The sequence below is a fragment of the Mytilus californianus genome, unplaced genomic scaffold (assembly GCF_021869535.1).
Source record: "Mytilus californianus isolate M0D057914Y unplaced genomic scaffold, xbMytCali1.0.p SCAF_2, whole genome shotgun sequence".
NCBI classification, from domain to species: domain Eukaryota; kingdom Metazoa; phylum Mollusca; class Bivalvia; order Mytilida; family Mytilidae; genus Mytilus; species Mytilus californianus.
This window is the reverse complement of record NW_026262668.1, coordinates 1522832-1540285: the sequence shown is the minus strand read 5'-3', so window position 1 is coordinate 1540285 and position 17454 is coordinate 1522832. Positions and strand designations below refer to the sequence as shown.

Here is a 17454-nt window from a genome sequence, read left to right as displayed (position 1 = left end):
AGTTTTATTAGAAATGTGCTTTTCCTTCAAAATTTAGATTTTTAAAGTAATCATGTTAAAATTTAAAAAATTTATAAAGTTCATTTGTAAAGATTTATCCTGTTTCAACCGTAAAGCTCATAATATTATTACCATTTTTTTTAAAAAAGCAGTTTGATTATTATATAGATTGTCACTGCTAGTGGTTTTTGGCATTTATGGTTTAAACAAGATAAATCTAGGAGGAAAGACAAAAATGCAGTCTATGAAAGAGAGATTTTGTAAAGGTCTATTCTATTTCAACAAAACAGCAGGCGTTTCTTTAAAAGTTCTTGTAATGAAATAATCAAGGACCTGCCAATTTGTTTAAATTGGACAAATCTTGGATGAGTATAACATTGTGTATTGAAAACTGTATATTTTATAATGAATTTCAGACTCGCTTAGAATATTAAATATTAAAAAAAAATATATTTAATATCTTAATTATCACAATAATGCTATATATTAAGTGTATCATCCTTTCAACACGGGAAGTGTAATCTTTAGTATGATGAATGAGGAGCTAATAGGCTGAAGTTATGACAAGAGGAGGGAATACACCTATTTACCTCCTAATACTGGTTGCTTCATTTAATGAAAGTTAATTAATTATACTTTAATAATTACATGTACAGACTGGTTTGATGTAAACTGTGGCTTGAAACAAGGATGTCCCTTGTCGCCCATTTTGTTCAACTTGTATATTAATGATTTAGTTACATTTCTTAAGTCCTTTGACTGCGAAATAGAAATAGGTGATGAAAAACTGTGTATTTTATTATATGCTGATGACGTTGTTGTTATAGCAAACGATGAAAAGGAGCTACAACTCCTGTTAAATGCTTTATCTACATGGTGTGAAGACAATTGTATGACAATTAATGCAAACAAGAGTAACGTTGTACATTTTAGACCGCCATCTATACCTAGATCTGATGTAATTTTTATTTGTAATGGTCATACTATTAAGTTTTCAAGTAATTATACTTATCTTGGTCTCGTTTTAAACGAGCATTTAGACTATAATATTACTGCAAAAGCCGTTGCATCTTCAGCAAATAGAGCTTTAGGATTGGTAATAGTCAAGTGTAAACTTTTAGGTGGTGTTTGTTTCGATGTATTTGTAAAATTATATGAAAGTTTGGTGTGTCCTATAATAGAATATGGAGCAGGTATATGGGGTGTAAAAACATATTCTTGTATAAATTCCATACATAATAGGGCATGTAGATTTTTTCTTGGAGTAGGAAAATATGCACCAAATGCTGCAGTTACTGGAGACTTAGGTATAACACCTATTTTTGATAAGCAGTGGAAAAGTATTATTCGTTTGTTGTGTAGATTAAATAACATGAGCTCAAATCGGTTAAATGCAAAAGTTCATAAGTGGGCTGATAATATGAGTATTAAGCATAAGTGTGTTAAAAACTGGAACTTTTTAGTAAGGAAAACCTTCTGTGAACTAAATTTAAGTCATTTATCGTATCCTGAAAATATGGACACTAACTATGTTGTTAAACTATTTATGTCAAAATTACACGAAAAACATGTCGATAATTGGCATGGTGTTTTACATTCTGATAAATCTATATCGGGTAGAGGTGGCAATAAGCTACGAACGTACGGATTGTTTAAAGAAAATTTTGAACCGGAGGAATACTGCAGATTAGCTTTACCCTTCAGTCACAGAAGTGCTTTTGCCAAATTTAGGTGTGGTGTTGCTCCCCTAAGGATTGAAACAGGGAGATATGAAAATATTGTTTTAGAAAACAGAGTGTGCCATATATGTGACGGTTTTATTGAAGATGAAGCGCATGTTTTATTAAGATGTCCTCTTTATGACGATTTAAGAAACCATTTATTTTATGTTGCTGAAACTTTTAATGAAAATTTTAATACTTTACAAGATAACCAAAAGTTAGTGTTTTTATTCGCAGATGTGAATATGATACGTGTGTGTGCCAAAACCTGTTATTTGATTTTAAAAAGGCATAGAAATTTTATATATTGTAAATAATATTTTATTTCATATTGTTTAGACAAGTGTATTATATCTATGCATTTTAATAGTCTCTTATAATTCTGTATAGAATGGCTCTCATTTTATTTAGTATTGTTTTATGATGTATAAATATTGATTGTACTTGTTTGAGAGATGAGACTTTAATAAAACATTGAATTGAATTGAATTGTAATGTACTTAAGGGTTCATCCGATGTTATCAAAATTTGCCATTTTGTAGAGCTTAGTAAAGAAATGATGTAAAAAAAAAATAGGAAAAAAGAAAAAAAGAAAAAACTGTAAACTAAGTTCTAGGAAATGGCAGTATGGGTTGCTCTGAAATTTATAAGTTGTATTGGATCCAAAAGTATTCTTACAACTTTTAAAAAATACATCTGATGTGTGTATGTGTGTGAGGGAGAGAAAGAGATTTTGTGATGGTTTATTCTCTTTCAGCCAAACAGCAGCTGGGTGCTTTCTTGAGACTGGTCTCAAATAAGTCCCCAAACCTGCCAGTTGGTTTAGATAAGATAAATCTAGAAGATGAAGATAGTATCTTGAAACATTACTTTTTCTGTGATAATTTTTTCTTTGATTGTATCTATCTTATGAACAAAGAATATACACTTGAATAGGACATGGATCAAAAATATGGAAAAAAAAACTGTAAACTAAGTTCTAGGAAATAGCAGTATGGGTTGGTTTGAAATTTAATGATTTCTTTTGGATATAAAATTCTTTCTTTTTACATTTTAAATTCATCTGATTTGCATATGTGATAGAGAGAGAGAACAAGACTTTGTGAAGTTTTATTCTGTTTCAGTCTAACAGCAGGTGCTTCTTTCATCTTATTGTAGTCAGCTCTTATGAGCAATTTTCAATCAAAATTTTAAAACCTGCCAGTAGATTAAGATTGAATAAATCTAGAAAGAGTGTAAAGTTTTCTTTTTAATTTAATTGAAAGTACTAAGAATAATTAGACATTGTTTTTAAATTTGCATTATTTTGGATTATATCAATTTTGTTTTATTATAGACATTTTTCATAATTAGTTAGACGAAGGTGGAGAGCATGATATTCTATTAAAACATCCATGTGTTTTTTCAAATTTTTTTGGCTAATTATATAGATTTCAAAAGAAGCTATTACAATTTTGACATATATTTACAATGGAATGGAAAAACAACTATTATCTGTCTTTATCAAGACCCATGGACGTTAAGCAACTAACAACTAATCAATCAATCAAGACCCAATTTTTACAATAAAAAAATACATGTATAAGAAAACAAAAATATCTAAATAATTTCTAAATCTGCAGCAATTGTACTATTCACAGCATTTTTTTTACTCAATTTTTTTTAAACACTATAACTCATGTTCTTTGCTTAATTATTTTTTGTTCACACATGGAAAGTATACCGCTTTGTTGCTTTTCTGTCTTTGTATGCCAAGATGTGTGTTTTTAAGAATAATGTACTCTTTTTGTAGTACAAAGTTACAATCAAACCTTTCACTGATTACCAGCTAGAGACCATTTGTTATATACATATTGCCAGTAATAAGATTTACTTAAGAGAAATGCAGTCTAGCTGCTATGTTGATATGGAATAAATGAACGCTTTTTGTGTATGGTTTTCGAAATTATAATATTTATTAATAAAAACTTATATTGAAAATAAGCAATGATGGCTTGTTGTCCTATTATATCCCTACTCTAATAATTGGGGCTGTATTGCATTAACCTTCCCTCTGTCTGCCAGTTTGTCCAACAGATATTTCTGTCACATCAGGTACTGCCGAACAGAATGACTACCATTTTGGTCAGCAGCTTGACTGTGATGAGTGGTAACATGTGAGGACTTTTCAGATCTGTCTGATACCTATTTTCTGTTTGCTGATACTTTGAAATTGAAAAAATATAGATAAGATCATTTTAACAGGACATTGTCAATGATATTTGGTACATGTACATATTTACATCATAATACCAGTTATATCCATTTTATTGAAAAATATTTGGTGTTCAACCACTCTACCCCTTTTCTTTATCCACAGTTCATTAAAACACATTTTTCCTAGTTCACATGTTTCTTGATGGGTAAAATTATCAGGACCAACTGAAGATTACTTAGTGATATGCTTTAGCATCTACACATGTTGTTTCTATTAAGATTAAGCCTGGACTCTCACAGTCATAGTCAGTTGATATTAAAATGTAAAGGTTTTGATCATGTCAATGTATGTGGATCAGAAGTATTTACTAGATCCCTCAGATATAAGGTCAGTTTTATGAGTTGTATTCAATTTCTGAGCATGCATTTTGGACATTTTGCTTTGTTCCTATAAAAGCTATTGAATAATGTTTGGTTGGATCCCTATTTAGACCAATTTACATCTGATGGTACCAGTGTTGTCACTAGCCTCTCAACTTTAATGTGATTGAAACCTGGTCATGTCAAGGGTTTCGACTCAGATCTTGATCAACAAGGATTGCCGGTGTTTTCCTGCTAAAGATAGGTTGTTCTCTCCGGATACTCTGTCTTCCTTCACTAATTATAAACTGACTGTCATATATAGCCAAGATTACTGAAAGTGCTGTTAAACGCCAACAAACTTTTCAACTAGTTTTGTATTTATGGAGGGAAATAGTCTTTTTCTGATTATTTTCTGCAGTAATTTTTTTACTGTTTGATTTAAAATTTATGCTGAATTGATTGATTGATTGATGTTTGCTAACGTCCAGTGGCAAATATTTCATGCATATTCAGGACATAATTTGAATCTGAATGGGGGAAAACATTTTGTTTTTAAGTCATATTACATGGAAAGTTGAAGAATGTCATGTTTTCTGAAAGTGGTTCAGCCTTTCACAAGTGAAAACATCTAATAAGCATGTAATTGTTATGCCATGTCGCACTGTTCATGCCATAAAATCACTACAACATGCATTATTTGTGCATGAAATTTTTTTTCTGTTAAGCATTGTCTGAATTTTTTTTTAAAGATGAGCAGTTTTGCATGTAGGCTAGCTAATGAAGCTGTCAATTACAAGACTGAAATTTGGATATTGAATTTTTTGGTAGTATGTTCACTGTTAAGAAGTTTGCAGCTCATTGGGGGTATTGTTGTGCACAGAGTGACAAAAAAATCTGGTCCCATGTTGCGTCAAATAAACTGAAATTATTCCATAGTTATTGATTTTTAGAAAAGACACCATACAAAAGATATGTAGAAGTAAACTATTTTCCAGGAAGCATTAAGTATGTGATTTTGAATTCAATGGAGAATAGAATGATTGTTTTCTTTATGAAAACTTATTGCATACAAAAAAAATATGATGAATATTGAAAACAGTGTTAAGTTGAATATGGAGCTACATATAAGTAAAATACATACAAGATGAACTCTAAAGAAAAGATTCTCACAAAATTTGAATTTTTCATGCCTCTTTGACCTCTTTTTCCATACTGCAACATTACACAGTTCACTCAAAATTCAATTTTTTGGGGCTAAACACGTGTTTTTATGCACCTCTGGATTTTTTATGCTTAAAAGAAGTTAATAATGTCACCAAACTCTGAATCCCATGCATCATTGTCTGTCTGTGTGTCTGTCGGACGGTCGGTCGGTCCGTCCGTCCGTCCGTCCGTTCGTCTGTTCGTCCGTCTGTCAATCAATTATAGATCTAAGTTACTAAAAGTTGTCTCCAGATGCTATATAAAATATCACATATTGAATTGCAACCTTACTTGGATAGATGGTCGCATAATGGGAGGAAGATCTCTATTTATTTTGGAACCACGTTATCTAAGGTCAAGATCACAGTTAATTACTAATTTAAGCTTCCTATCGAATGTACTAAAGGTTCTATAACTGTTAATTTGTTCTACTAGTCCCGAACCTGCGTGAAATATTTGCCTCGGGAATTTGCCACGGGAATTAAAGAAGCAACAATCGATCAATCATTATGATAAACATATTTTGGAAGTTTTACAATTTAACTAAAACAAGAGGTACACCTGGGTATTTCTTGATAAAAGAAAAGAGTGAGTCACGACTCGGAAGACCCTCATATGAACTGGTAATCATCGTAGACAAATCGTAGTGCTCTTTTTTTTCTTTTTTTCTTTTTTTTTTTTTGGAATACGAAAATGCCATGTCAATTAAAATTATTAAGAATAGAAGTATGAAAAATATTTAACTTAGCGAGTCGACTAAGATAAGGGCCAAACATTTTAATATATATAGTTGCTTTGATGGTTTCCAGTAGATCGTACTATTAGATATGTGTATCAAAACTCAGACCAGAGATAGTCGATGTCAATTCATAAATGTGATACAGTCATAAATATCACATGAAAGTTCACAGTTTCTGTCTTGCTTTGGCATAGATGTGCTGTTTCCGACGGCGGCGTCGGCGCCGTTAACAACTTGTTAAAGATTGTGATTAGGTCCATTTACTGGGAACCATTAAAGGTTTATCACTAATATTTGGTATGCAGAAGTTGTATAAGTATTAATACATCTCATTTCCATGAGGTTATTTGGCCCCACCCCAGTCTTTGAAACTTTTGCATATTTTGAATGTTAAAGTTTGTGATTAGGTCAGTTTAAGGGGACCACTTATGGTTAGTCTTCAATATTTCGTATGCAGTTATATAAGAATTGGTATATCTCATTTCTATGGCTTTAGCTTTCAGTTTTTGATAATTATAATTGGATTTTTATCAAAATTAATATGTTTTCTTACCCACTGTTAAGAAAACATATTTGATCAAAATCTGTTTTGCCTGCTGGTGCGTATGCAGCCATTTTTAAAAGGGGTTCCAACACATGCAAGTCATATAAAAAAGGGGGGTTCCAACCATATGTCCTCATACAAAAGCATTAGTTAACAAACAAAAGTCGGGTGTTCTCATATACAAAGCAAACAAGTTTAAGAACCATCTTTTTAAATCTGTCATTTTGCGCAATTGGACAGAATATGAAATACCTTTGTCTAATTTTGTTCAAATATAAAAAAATAAGATGTGCCCAATGAGGTAACTATCCACCACAGTTCAAATGAAGTGGATTTAAGCAATTATAGACAACAGTACGGCCTTCAGCATACCGTATAGTCGGCTGTGAAAGGCCCCAACATGAAAAATATGAAACAATTCAATTGAGAAAACGTATCAGGGCCATCTATGTATACCTAACTTTAGGGAACTTACCACTGATCTTTTCTGTTGATTGTCTAGTAACAAATTGATGTTGATTAATAGATTTTCCGGTTCCTTTATTTAGCCGTTTACTCATCAATATAATTAATGCTAATTGACTTCTTGGAATAGGCAGTTTTTGTCTCGCTTGCGACTAAAGTCATAGTATGCGAGACTTGGGTATTACTATCCGGCGGCGGCGGCGTAATCTATTTGTATAAAGCTTTTATATTTCAGAACCTAGAAGACCTGGATGCTTCATATCTTTGATATGATTTGATTTTTGGTGTTTTAACGCCACTTTTAAGCACCGCTTTTGGGCTATTTCAAGGCGGCCAGTTTTTATTGGCGGAGGAAGCCGGAGTGCTCGGAGAAAACCACCGACCTTCGATAGAAAAACTGACAATCCTTGTCAATTAAGATTGGAGTCGAGTGCACCCGCACGAGCGGGGTTCGAACTCGCAACCTCAGTGTTGACTGGCTAGTGATTACAGTAGTAACTACTTAGACCACTCGGCCACCGAGGCCGCTCATATCTTTGATGCAGATACCTTATGTTGCAAAGTTTCCATCTGTCATATGTCCATTGTCCTTGACCTCATTTTCATAGTTCAGCGACTGCTTGAAAAAAAAAAAGTTTTTGGTCATGTGAATATCTCACTTATTATGAGTAATAGGATAACTATATTTGGTATATGGGTTCCTTGCAACGTCTAAATGTCTGCCAGACAGGGTTATCAAGGTTAAAGTTACGTGATTAGGTCCGTTTCTCAGGCAAATACTGTAACCAGTAGGTGAACTATATGTGGTGTATGGAAGGACTGTAATGGGTACATGTCAGTCTGGCAGGTTTCATCTGACCTTGACCTCATTTTAATGTTAAGTTTTTGTGGTTTGGTCTGTTTCTCAAATACTAATAGTTATGGGTCAGCTATATTTGGTGTATTGAATAACTTTAAGGTGTATAAGTCTGTCTGGCAGGTATAATCTGACCTTGACCCCATTTTCAATGTTCATTGGTCAATGTTAAGTTTTTTGTTTTGGTCTGTTTTTCAATTACCATAAGCAATAGATCCAACTATATTTGGTGTTTTAAAAAATTGCAAGCTGTATATGTATGTCTGACAGGATTTATCTGACCTTGACCTTTTGTGTTTTGGTCTGTTTTTCGATTACCATAAGCAATAGGTCAACTATATTTGGTGTTTAAAAAATTTGTAAGCTGTATATGTCTGTCTGATGGGATTTATCTGACCTTGACCTCATTCTCATAGATCTTTAAAAATGTTAAGTTTATGTGATACTTTTAGTAAGACCTTTTATCTTCAAGAATTTCAACATAAAATCAATGGTCAGTAAAGCAGGCGAGACATTTCAGCGTGTATACACTCTTTGTTTGGAGGTATATGTGATCCATCTTTAAGACTTTAAGTAAAGCAGGCGAGACATTTCAGCGTGTACACTCTTTTTTTGGAGGTATGTTGTACTGTCCAATAGTTTTGTTGATTCCAGTTATCCTTTTTTAGCCGTATTTGGCACAACTTTTTGAAATTTTGGGTCTTCAATGCTCTTTAACTTTGTACTTGTTTGGCTTTCTAACTATTTTGAATTGAGCGTCACTGATGAGTCTTATGTAGACGAAACGCGCGTCTGGCGTATTAAATTATAAGCCTGGTACCTTTGATGACTATTTACACCACTGGGTCCATGCCACTGCTGGTGGACGTTTCGTCCCCGAGGGTATCACCAGCCCAGTAGTCAGTGGCGGATCCAGAAATTTTTATAAGGGGGGCCCACTGACTGCAACAAAATTTTTCCCACAAAAGGAGGAGGGGGGCGGGCCTCTGAAAAACCCTTTAAATCCGCCTCTGGTAGTAAGCACTTCGGTGTTGACATGAATATCAATTATATGGTCATTTTTATAAATTTACTGTTTGCAAAAGTATGAATTATTCGAAATACTAAGCATTTTCTTATCATATGCATAGATTACCTTAGCCGTATTTGGCACAACTTTTTGAAATTTGGGGTCCTTAATGCTCTTCAGCTTTGTACTTGTTTGGCTTTCTAACTATTTTTAATTGAGCGCCACTGATGAGTCTTATGTAGACGAAACGCGCGTCTGGCGTATTTAATTATAAGCCTGGTACCTTTGATAACTATTATGTATCATTTATCATTCTAAAACATTTAGACAGATGTTACGAAGCGCCATTACATGCAACTATCATTTTTTTCATGACGGTACTATGACAGAATCGACTTATTATAATATGGTTAGTATGGTAAGTATGACAGAATAATCTCCAGGTTGAGTTTAGATTAAAGTATTTTCCTCACCACCATTCATGGCCTTCAGGAGACCAAAAAGACATCAGTGACAATTAGTTACAGCTGTATTAACAAAGCGCATTACTCCACCTCATGGTTGCTACAATGTGGGAGAAAGAATTGTTTATGTTATAAAGCTTCCATTCCCAATACTAGCAATTTTTTTCATCAACTCCTTTACAAAACAAATTCCAACTGTAAAACGGAGAACTCAATTTATGTATAAACATGTAACACCTATTGCATTTAGTACATGGGGAAAAACAATGAACACATTTAACATTCGGCTAAATAAATCTGTAATATTGGCCAGTGGAATTTGAAACTAACCTTACTTCAACAACAGATTTCGTAAATTAAGGTAGATCAGTGTCTTTTTCTGAGTATCCCTTCTGGATATGTTGCAAAAATACTATTTTGGTTTAAAACATTATACCAAATATCATTCAATTAACAACAGAAACATCTATAAATTGAAATTTTAAGATTAAGAATAAACTATCAAAAAATTAAGTGTCGTTAAGTGTATTTAAAATTTTCAGAAAAATCCTTTTGAAACGATGGGCAGATAATTATAATGAATTTGATAGCACAAATTGCGTTATTTTAATTTTTCAAGAAAAAAGGGTACGTGACTCCTATTTTATTTTATATTTCTAAATTGTGAATTTTCATTTCTATGTAGCAACATTCCAGTAGCGCCTGCATACGGAGTATATATCTGTTCCAGTTGATACGATGTTCCAGGACTTGTATTTCCTATTATGATTTCCTTGATAGAGGGTTGCTCTCAAGGAAACTATCAAACCAAAAGTTCCAAGTGGTGAAGTTGAAATCATCCCTTCATAAATTTTACTGACGCCATTACGAGTTGGTTGACCATTGTGAAATATCTGTTTCACAGAAGACGACGGATATGTTCCAATTGTCGTTACCACAATCCCGTCCTCTTTTCCCTAAATATGACCTACCGAATTAGACTTATCACCGGGTTTGTACCTCTTTTAGCAACACAACTGGTGCTACATCTGCTCAACCTTTCTAAGCACCTGAGATGACTCCCGGTTTTTGAAGGGGTTCGTGTTGCACGGTCTTTACTTTTCAATGTTGTGTTTTATGTACTGTTATTTGTCTTTTGGTCCTTTTCTTTCTTTTGTCATGGCGTTGTCAGTTTATTTTCGAGTTATGAGTTTGAATGTCCCGTTGGTATCATTCTCCATATGTCACAAGTCCTATTATAATGCCGTCGAAATTTGTAATGAGTATTACCGTATCCGACTTAAGCTATAAAAGGCCCTGACATTGCAAAATGTAAAACAATGCAAATGAGAAAACCAACGGCCTGATTTATACATATATACCCAACATATTTATTATTTATGTTTTTTTCATGTATTATTTTGTATACAGTTTGTTCTTTTGTGTTGTTCTGTTGCACCACTGCCCCACTCTTGTGAGGGTTGGGCGTCCGCTAACATGTTTAACCCCGTCACATTCTGCCAGTGCCTGTCCCAAGTACCTCCCAAGTCAGGAGCCTGTAATTCAGCAGTTGTCGTCTGTTGCAGTAATGGTATATATAATATGTTTTTCGTTTGTTGTTTTGTACTTTTGAATTGTTTTACATTTTCGTTTCGACGCCTTTTATAGCGTGCTATACAGTATGGATTTTGCTCTTTGCTGAAGGCCGTATGGTGACCCGTAGTTGTTAACTTCTACATTATTTGGTCTATAGTGGAGAGTTGTCTCATTGGCAATCATACCACATCTTCTTATTTCTATATAGATCAATATTTCTCGTTTCACTCATAATATCTGCCCTTCGCAAAAACAACAAACTTGACGCTTATTTTATATGTTCTCATCCGAAATGTACGCATGAAATATCTACCACTGGACGCCAACCAAACAACAATCAATCTTTCGCACCTCTCCATTCTAATAAAATTGTACAAAGTGTTATTTTCATATTGCTTTCAAAATAAAGGTCGAGCCTTTTTTTGTTCATATTTTTACTGAAGCGAAGATTTGATTAAGACGTTATTTCTACATTTTTTCAAAAGTATAAATTCGGAACTTTCAAAACCGTGACCTTTCACTAATGCGACACCATTTATGTCTAATCTTTAGTGAAATAGACATGAATTATTACATTGAAAGGGGGGGGGGGGGGGGGGAAACGGCATAAAAGAACCGCTTTGGTTTAATCAATCATTATTACAGACCTTCCTGCAATAATCGAAGATAAATAACAACATTACTTAAGCTTTTCCATTGATATATTCGTTCTGAGTAAACTGTGTTTCAAGGTATTGGTGACCCTATAGGCACTTGTATCTGGAAAAAATTACTTTGTATTACCAAAGTAAAACTACAACCAAAATATCCCAATTTACGATATATGTCTGATATAACTATATTAAGGTATATATTTTGTTAGAGACAAGTGCCTGTGGGTGACCCGTGTACTCATTTTTTTTTAACAAAATCCACAGAAGACGAAAGGAAATAAGAAAGAAAGTAAGAATGATCAACATAATATATTGATTACAGTAAGACCTATATGTACGAAATGTATTAATCAATAGCTTAATAGTGCAAAGAAGTAATAAATGGTGTCTTATTAGGTGAAATTAGCAGCAGCGTAGAGATCGAAAATGTCTGTTTTCGATGTTAATCATCTTTATACCGCATTGGAGTTCTTACACACTGTTTTGTGGCAGATTCAGAACGACTCCTGGTCATCATTCCAGAATATTCTTTAGTTGGTGTGGTTAAATCGTCAATACTATTTCTTCCTTGCTTTACTGCGTTGTTTGAAACATCCTGGTTGCGAACTGTGATAAATAATGTCACTAACGCTGCAAGTGCAACTGTCATCAATTGAAACCCCTGGCAAGGTTCCTCAAAATCGATGTCTAAAAATCCAAGTTTGAAAACACAAGCAATCTTTGTTTGAAAAGGAAACCACATGTGATACAAGAAAGCTACCGGTGCACACATTGTTATAATCATTTTGGCAATAAACCTCGTTCTTCTAAATCTCAAAAAACTAAGCCATCTGAAGTTTTCCAAAACGTAGTTATGTAACAGTAAATAAAGTATGGCCACTATCATGAATCTTGTGTTCAGCTGTCCAATATACGCTGTCTGGTTGTTTTTCTTATATAGCACAAAAATGCAGGACCATATAAACACACACAAATGCCATACACTTCCTACCCTTTTCACTGCATCCTGAATCTCCGAACCAATAGTTGAAATAGCAGTATGCAAAACACTAAATTTATACAAAGTCCCAATCATCTTGATAAGAGGTAATCAGTTTGTCTTGTCCATTTCGTTGTTTGAATACAGTGACATGACGTCACACAAGAAAAAAAATAGGCGCTAACGTCTTTGACGTCCATCCGAGGGCAAGTTTGCCGCAATATATACATTAAATTATCTGACATTCAACATAATTTTCAGGATTTCAAATTTACGTATAAACTTATTCACATTTTGTGTACATTCACAAGATAACTCATTGGATACTAGAGGATCACGAAAAAAATTGTATAAGACTCCAACTGAACTGTTCTAAGAGGGTAGGAATGGGGTACCCCACATGACGAATGACGGTAAATTAGTTGTTAAAATAACGTTAACGATAAACAGTTTACTCCATTTGACGCTAACGATAGCTATATACAAAATGAGATTTGACGAATGACGATTAAAAAAAATGGGCTCATATGACGCTAATAGTAGCTTAAAACGGACGTTTGACGCTTGACAACAAAGGGCATTCCTACCCTCTTCTAATACTTACTTGTTACTTGTCTTTTATCTATTTGTTTGATTATTGATTCCCAGAGGGGGTATTAAATAACGATTTTGTTCCTCTTATATGAAACCGTCTCGGTACTTACCATATCATATTCAATTTGGACGTCTTTGTGTTTCCTTCCTTTTTTTCAAACTTGTCACATTCCGAGACAAGGCTCCTACAATAGGTATGAGCGTAAGCGTAAAGTATCCTGAAACATGTGTGCTGTGTACATGGACTTCAACATTAAAGTTACTGTTAAAATATAATACCAACACACTGAGACTGGGAGAGACCACTTGACGTGTTATATTTAGTAAGTCTTATAAAAATGCAACAAAATGAAAATTAGGAAATAAATAAATATGACAGAGGTTAAAAAAATTTGTTCCTGTATTTTATTGAAATAAAAACGTTTTTAATATCAAGTAAAAAAAATTGTCTCCAGAACACCACACATCCAACACACTCAAGTGATAAATGGTCGGTGCCGAAGTCATTCTGCAAGAATGTAGGACAGCGAGTTAGTTTTGAGATTTCGCAGGGCCTTGTATACACTGTTTTACTTTCTCCTATGTCTCTCCTCTGGTCAGTTTTAGTTCATTCTCCTAATCGAACTCACGGTGAGAGTTTTGTCATAACCTTTAACTGCATTAGACATATATCCATGTCGATACCTGTTACCTGTCTGGTAGGTTCACCCTTTCTAAGGGTCACTCCCAATGGGATTTATTTAGGTTAGTATTAAATATGTACATTATTTACAGTTGTACATTTAAACTTTTTAAAATATCAATACCTGTACAGTAACACCATAAACCAAGAAACTCCTACTTTCACTTGATAGACTGATATAGTTCATAAAGAATAGTTTAACTCTTATTCATCAGGGTTGTCCGTTTTGTATGTAGACCATAGCATAATGTTCGTGTGATATTCTCAATGTCTCTGATATTTTGATGTTTGATGTTAAACTACAACTAACTATTTGCTTGATCTTTTCAGGTGATGAGTCCATAATAAACTGCACCATGAGTCCTTCATCCACAATTTTATCAAATATCTCGTTGCCTATGTTGTTGATCACGTATGATTTTAGTGTTGTTAAATGTTTATCTCTTTCGGTTTTCAGTGCATATCACAACAAATGTTCTTCATAACTGACACTAAACATATTTTTTACCCAATTTTTTTAAGACAAGTTTTGCCGGGTTGGACATTTCTTGCATAAACACTGAAGATTTGACATTGTAGGATTCCTGTAGTAACGGAGTAGAAACCAATTAAACTATTCGTATTCTAATCAGTATGTAGTTAATAAAAGCTTTAAAGTCGAAAGTTTTAAAATTAGCAGCCAAAGTTTTCTATCAACGATCACAGAATGTAGTGAACATATATTTTTTTATCGATTATACGTTATAAATTTGTAATGAATGTTAAAAAAAGTGCACAGATGTTTAAGTTTATTATATATGTATGCATTGGTCCAATAATTGCATTAACATTATTATTACAAGAAACTAGTTTCAGATTACTTAAATTTGTTCATCTGCACAAGGACTGGGACTATTATACTTTTATAAGTATTTGTATTGTAAAATTCTTCTTCTTCTTTCGTTATCAAACACACGTTGTATAATTAAGCACTGAATTTTTTAGTGCTATTTTTATTTGATGAATTGATGTCAAGAAGCCATGCCATACAACATATATAATCAACCTGCTTGATTGAATATTGTAAAACTACGAAGAATAATTAATCATAATTCCGGAGAAAATATCGTTTCCTTTTTGGAGTTTCTATCAGATCTTATATCAGCATTATCACTTCCGGTTATTTTCATCATGTTGTAAAAATGTTGTTTTTAGCGATTTGTGGATAAACTATGTAAACGTGACATAACAGATCAATGGGAGCCGAAACAAGTTCTTTAGAAGAGTGTTCCCTTGAACCCCCTGTAATCCCTGGTTCAGAGACTGAATGGGAAGTCCGACATGGTATCACGTTTGAGAACGACACACCAATAACAGTTTTTAGTGAGAGATCCAAGAAAAAGGACAACTTGAGAGTATTTGAAAGAAATATAAAAGTAATTGAAATTTTTGTACATGTGTTTGAAACTCCTCTCGGGTTGAACAAAAACCTGGAAGGGGAAATAAGTTACTATAATTATCGATATGAAAATCTTTTAGAAAAATGAGAAATATGAGGCAGGTGCTAAAGGATGAGCTCCAGAAGGTTATTGGTTTTTTAACAAGCGGATTTTGTATGGTTGATTTACTAGTCATTATACTTTTTGTGAATCAGACATACAAAATTGTTGGATATGGTATGTCCCTTGGTGGTGTTTAGGATACAAATTTGTTGGAAATCGTATGCTCCTTTATGATGTTTTACATAAAAAAAAGACCAGAAAAAATTTTAATCACTGCCATTTTGTTGGAGGTTTTAAGGGCCATAGTATATGTACATGAAATACATATGTCAAAAACGAGTTGAAACTAATTGGTGCACTGTATTGTGTATACAATTTTCAAAGAGACATGTTCAAACCATCAACACTTCAAACAAAGCATTTTATGACTTTAATTTGTCCTTAAAAAATTGGTTCATAAATTAAACTATCAAAATTTCAAAAACTTCCCTTTCTAAACTGTTCCCTCCCTCAGCTTATTACTGACGACCCTTGTTTTGACTGTAAAGTTTAAGACTACATCCAAGTATTAAGGAATGAAGAAACAGATATTTAAAAAATGTTAAAGGGAGATAATTTTATTTATCTCAATTGAGATACATGTAAAATAGTCCAGTCAAGCTACAAAAGCTCAAACTGTAGATATATATATACATGTATACTGAACCAGCTGTTTGTCATTGTCCATATTTACATACAAACAAATGAAATGCAGTTAACTCATTAATAAGGGGACAAAGTCCCCTATAACAGTAGAAAAATCAAAAAAAAAAAAAAAAAAAAAAAAAAAATCGGGAAAATTTCCCGAAATTTTCATTGTACTAATGAACTCAAAATCGTTAACTTTTTTTTTGTAACTTTTTTTAATTCCCGCATTTGCCCAGAAATCTACTTCCTTCTTCCGGTCTCGTTTGTCATGAGACTGAGTGAAATATATATTTATCAGTCCAGTAAAATATAGGAAGGAACACAATAACAATTTCATTTCTAATTATTCTTTGATATGAAAAAACGTTACCTGATGATAGCATTTCTTTGTTTACATTGAATATGACGTCATAACTAAAATAACGTCACAACTAAAATCCCTAACAACAGAACCAAAATCGGAAACGTTACGGTATTTCCGTTTCCTTTTTAACAGATTTAGAACTTAAAATATGTTTGAATTAAAAAAAAATAATTTATATAGACTTCGTCCCCTTTCACAGGTAATGCCTGCCTCATATTATAAAAATAATAAGATTTGGTATGATTGCCAATGAGACATCTTTCTACCAGAGACCAAATGATATATAGCTATACATTCTGACCGAAGCACCTACCAGTACATTGTACAAATGAGGGGTAAAAAATCTTATTTGAATTATGACTTAATGTTAGAAAAGTACATGTACATTTATATTTTGCTTGAACTCCTAACTTACAATTTTCAAAAAAAGACAAAAAAAAATGAATAAAAAATTATATATATCAAGGCAAATAATAACTCCTACATGTAGTAAATCTTACTTTATAGTCAGAAAATAACATAAAAACAGACAGCAAGATTCATATAATGAGAAGCAAAATATTACTGTGAAACATGGTCTTTGTAACCAGACACTAGATATATATCTCTTAATCTGTATTACATATAAGAGGGTCTTGATGGTGTACTTCATTTTTGTATCCTTTAATTTTTAGGCCATTTTTCTCTATTCCTCATGCTTTTTAGTCATTATTCTCTATTTATATTTTAGCACCTCATTATTCTCTATTCTTTATTTTTTTCATCCTTTTTTCTCTTTTCTTTTTATTTTTGCCGTCCATTATTCTCTATTATGTAAACCCCCATCCACACCCTCATATAATATTGTGATAGTGTTGTGTACAAATACATGTTAGTGTC

At 33.0% G+C, this 17454-nt stretch overlaps 1 protein-coding gene across 1 annotated transcript in view; it reads left to right on the top strand.

The window, feature by feature from the left end:
• The first annotated feature begins 15201 nt into the window (after positions 1-15201).
• The window catches only part of LOC127729047 (protein-associating with the carboxyl-terminal domain of ezrin-like), a 40037-nt gene continuing 37784 nt past the window's right edge, over positions 15202-17454 (top strand). Inside the window, exon 1 of the mRNA XM_052236671.1 lies at positions 15202-15458. Within this exon, the coding sequence (XP_052092631.1) occupies positions 15279-15458 (180 nt within the window). The 5' untranslated portion in view covers positions 15202-15278. The remainder of the gene's footprint in view (positions 15459-17454) is intronic.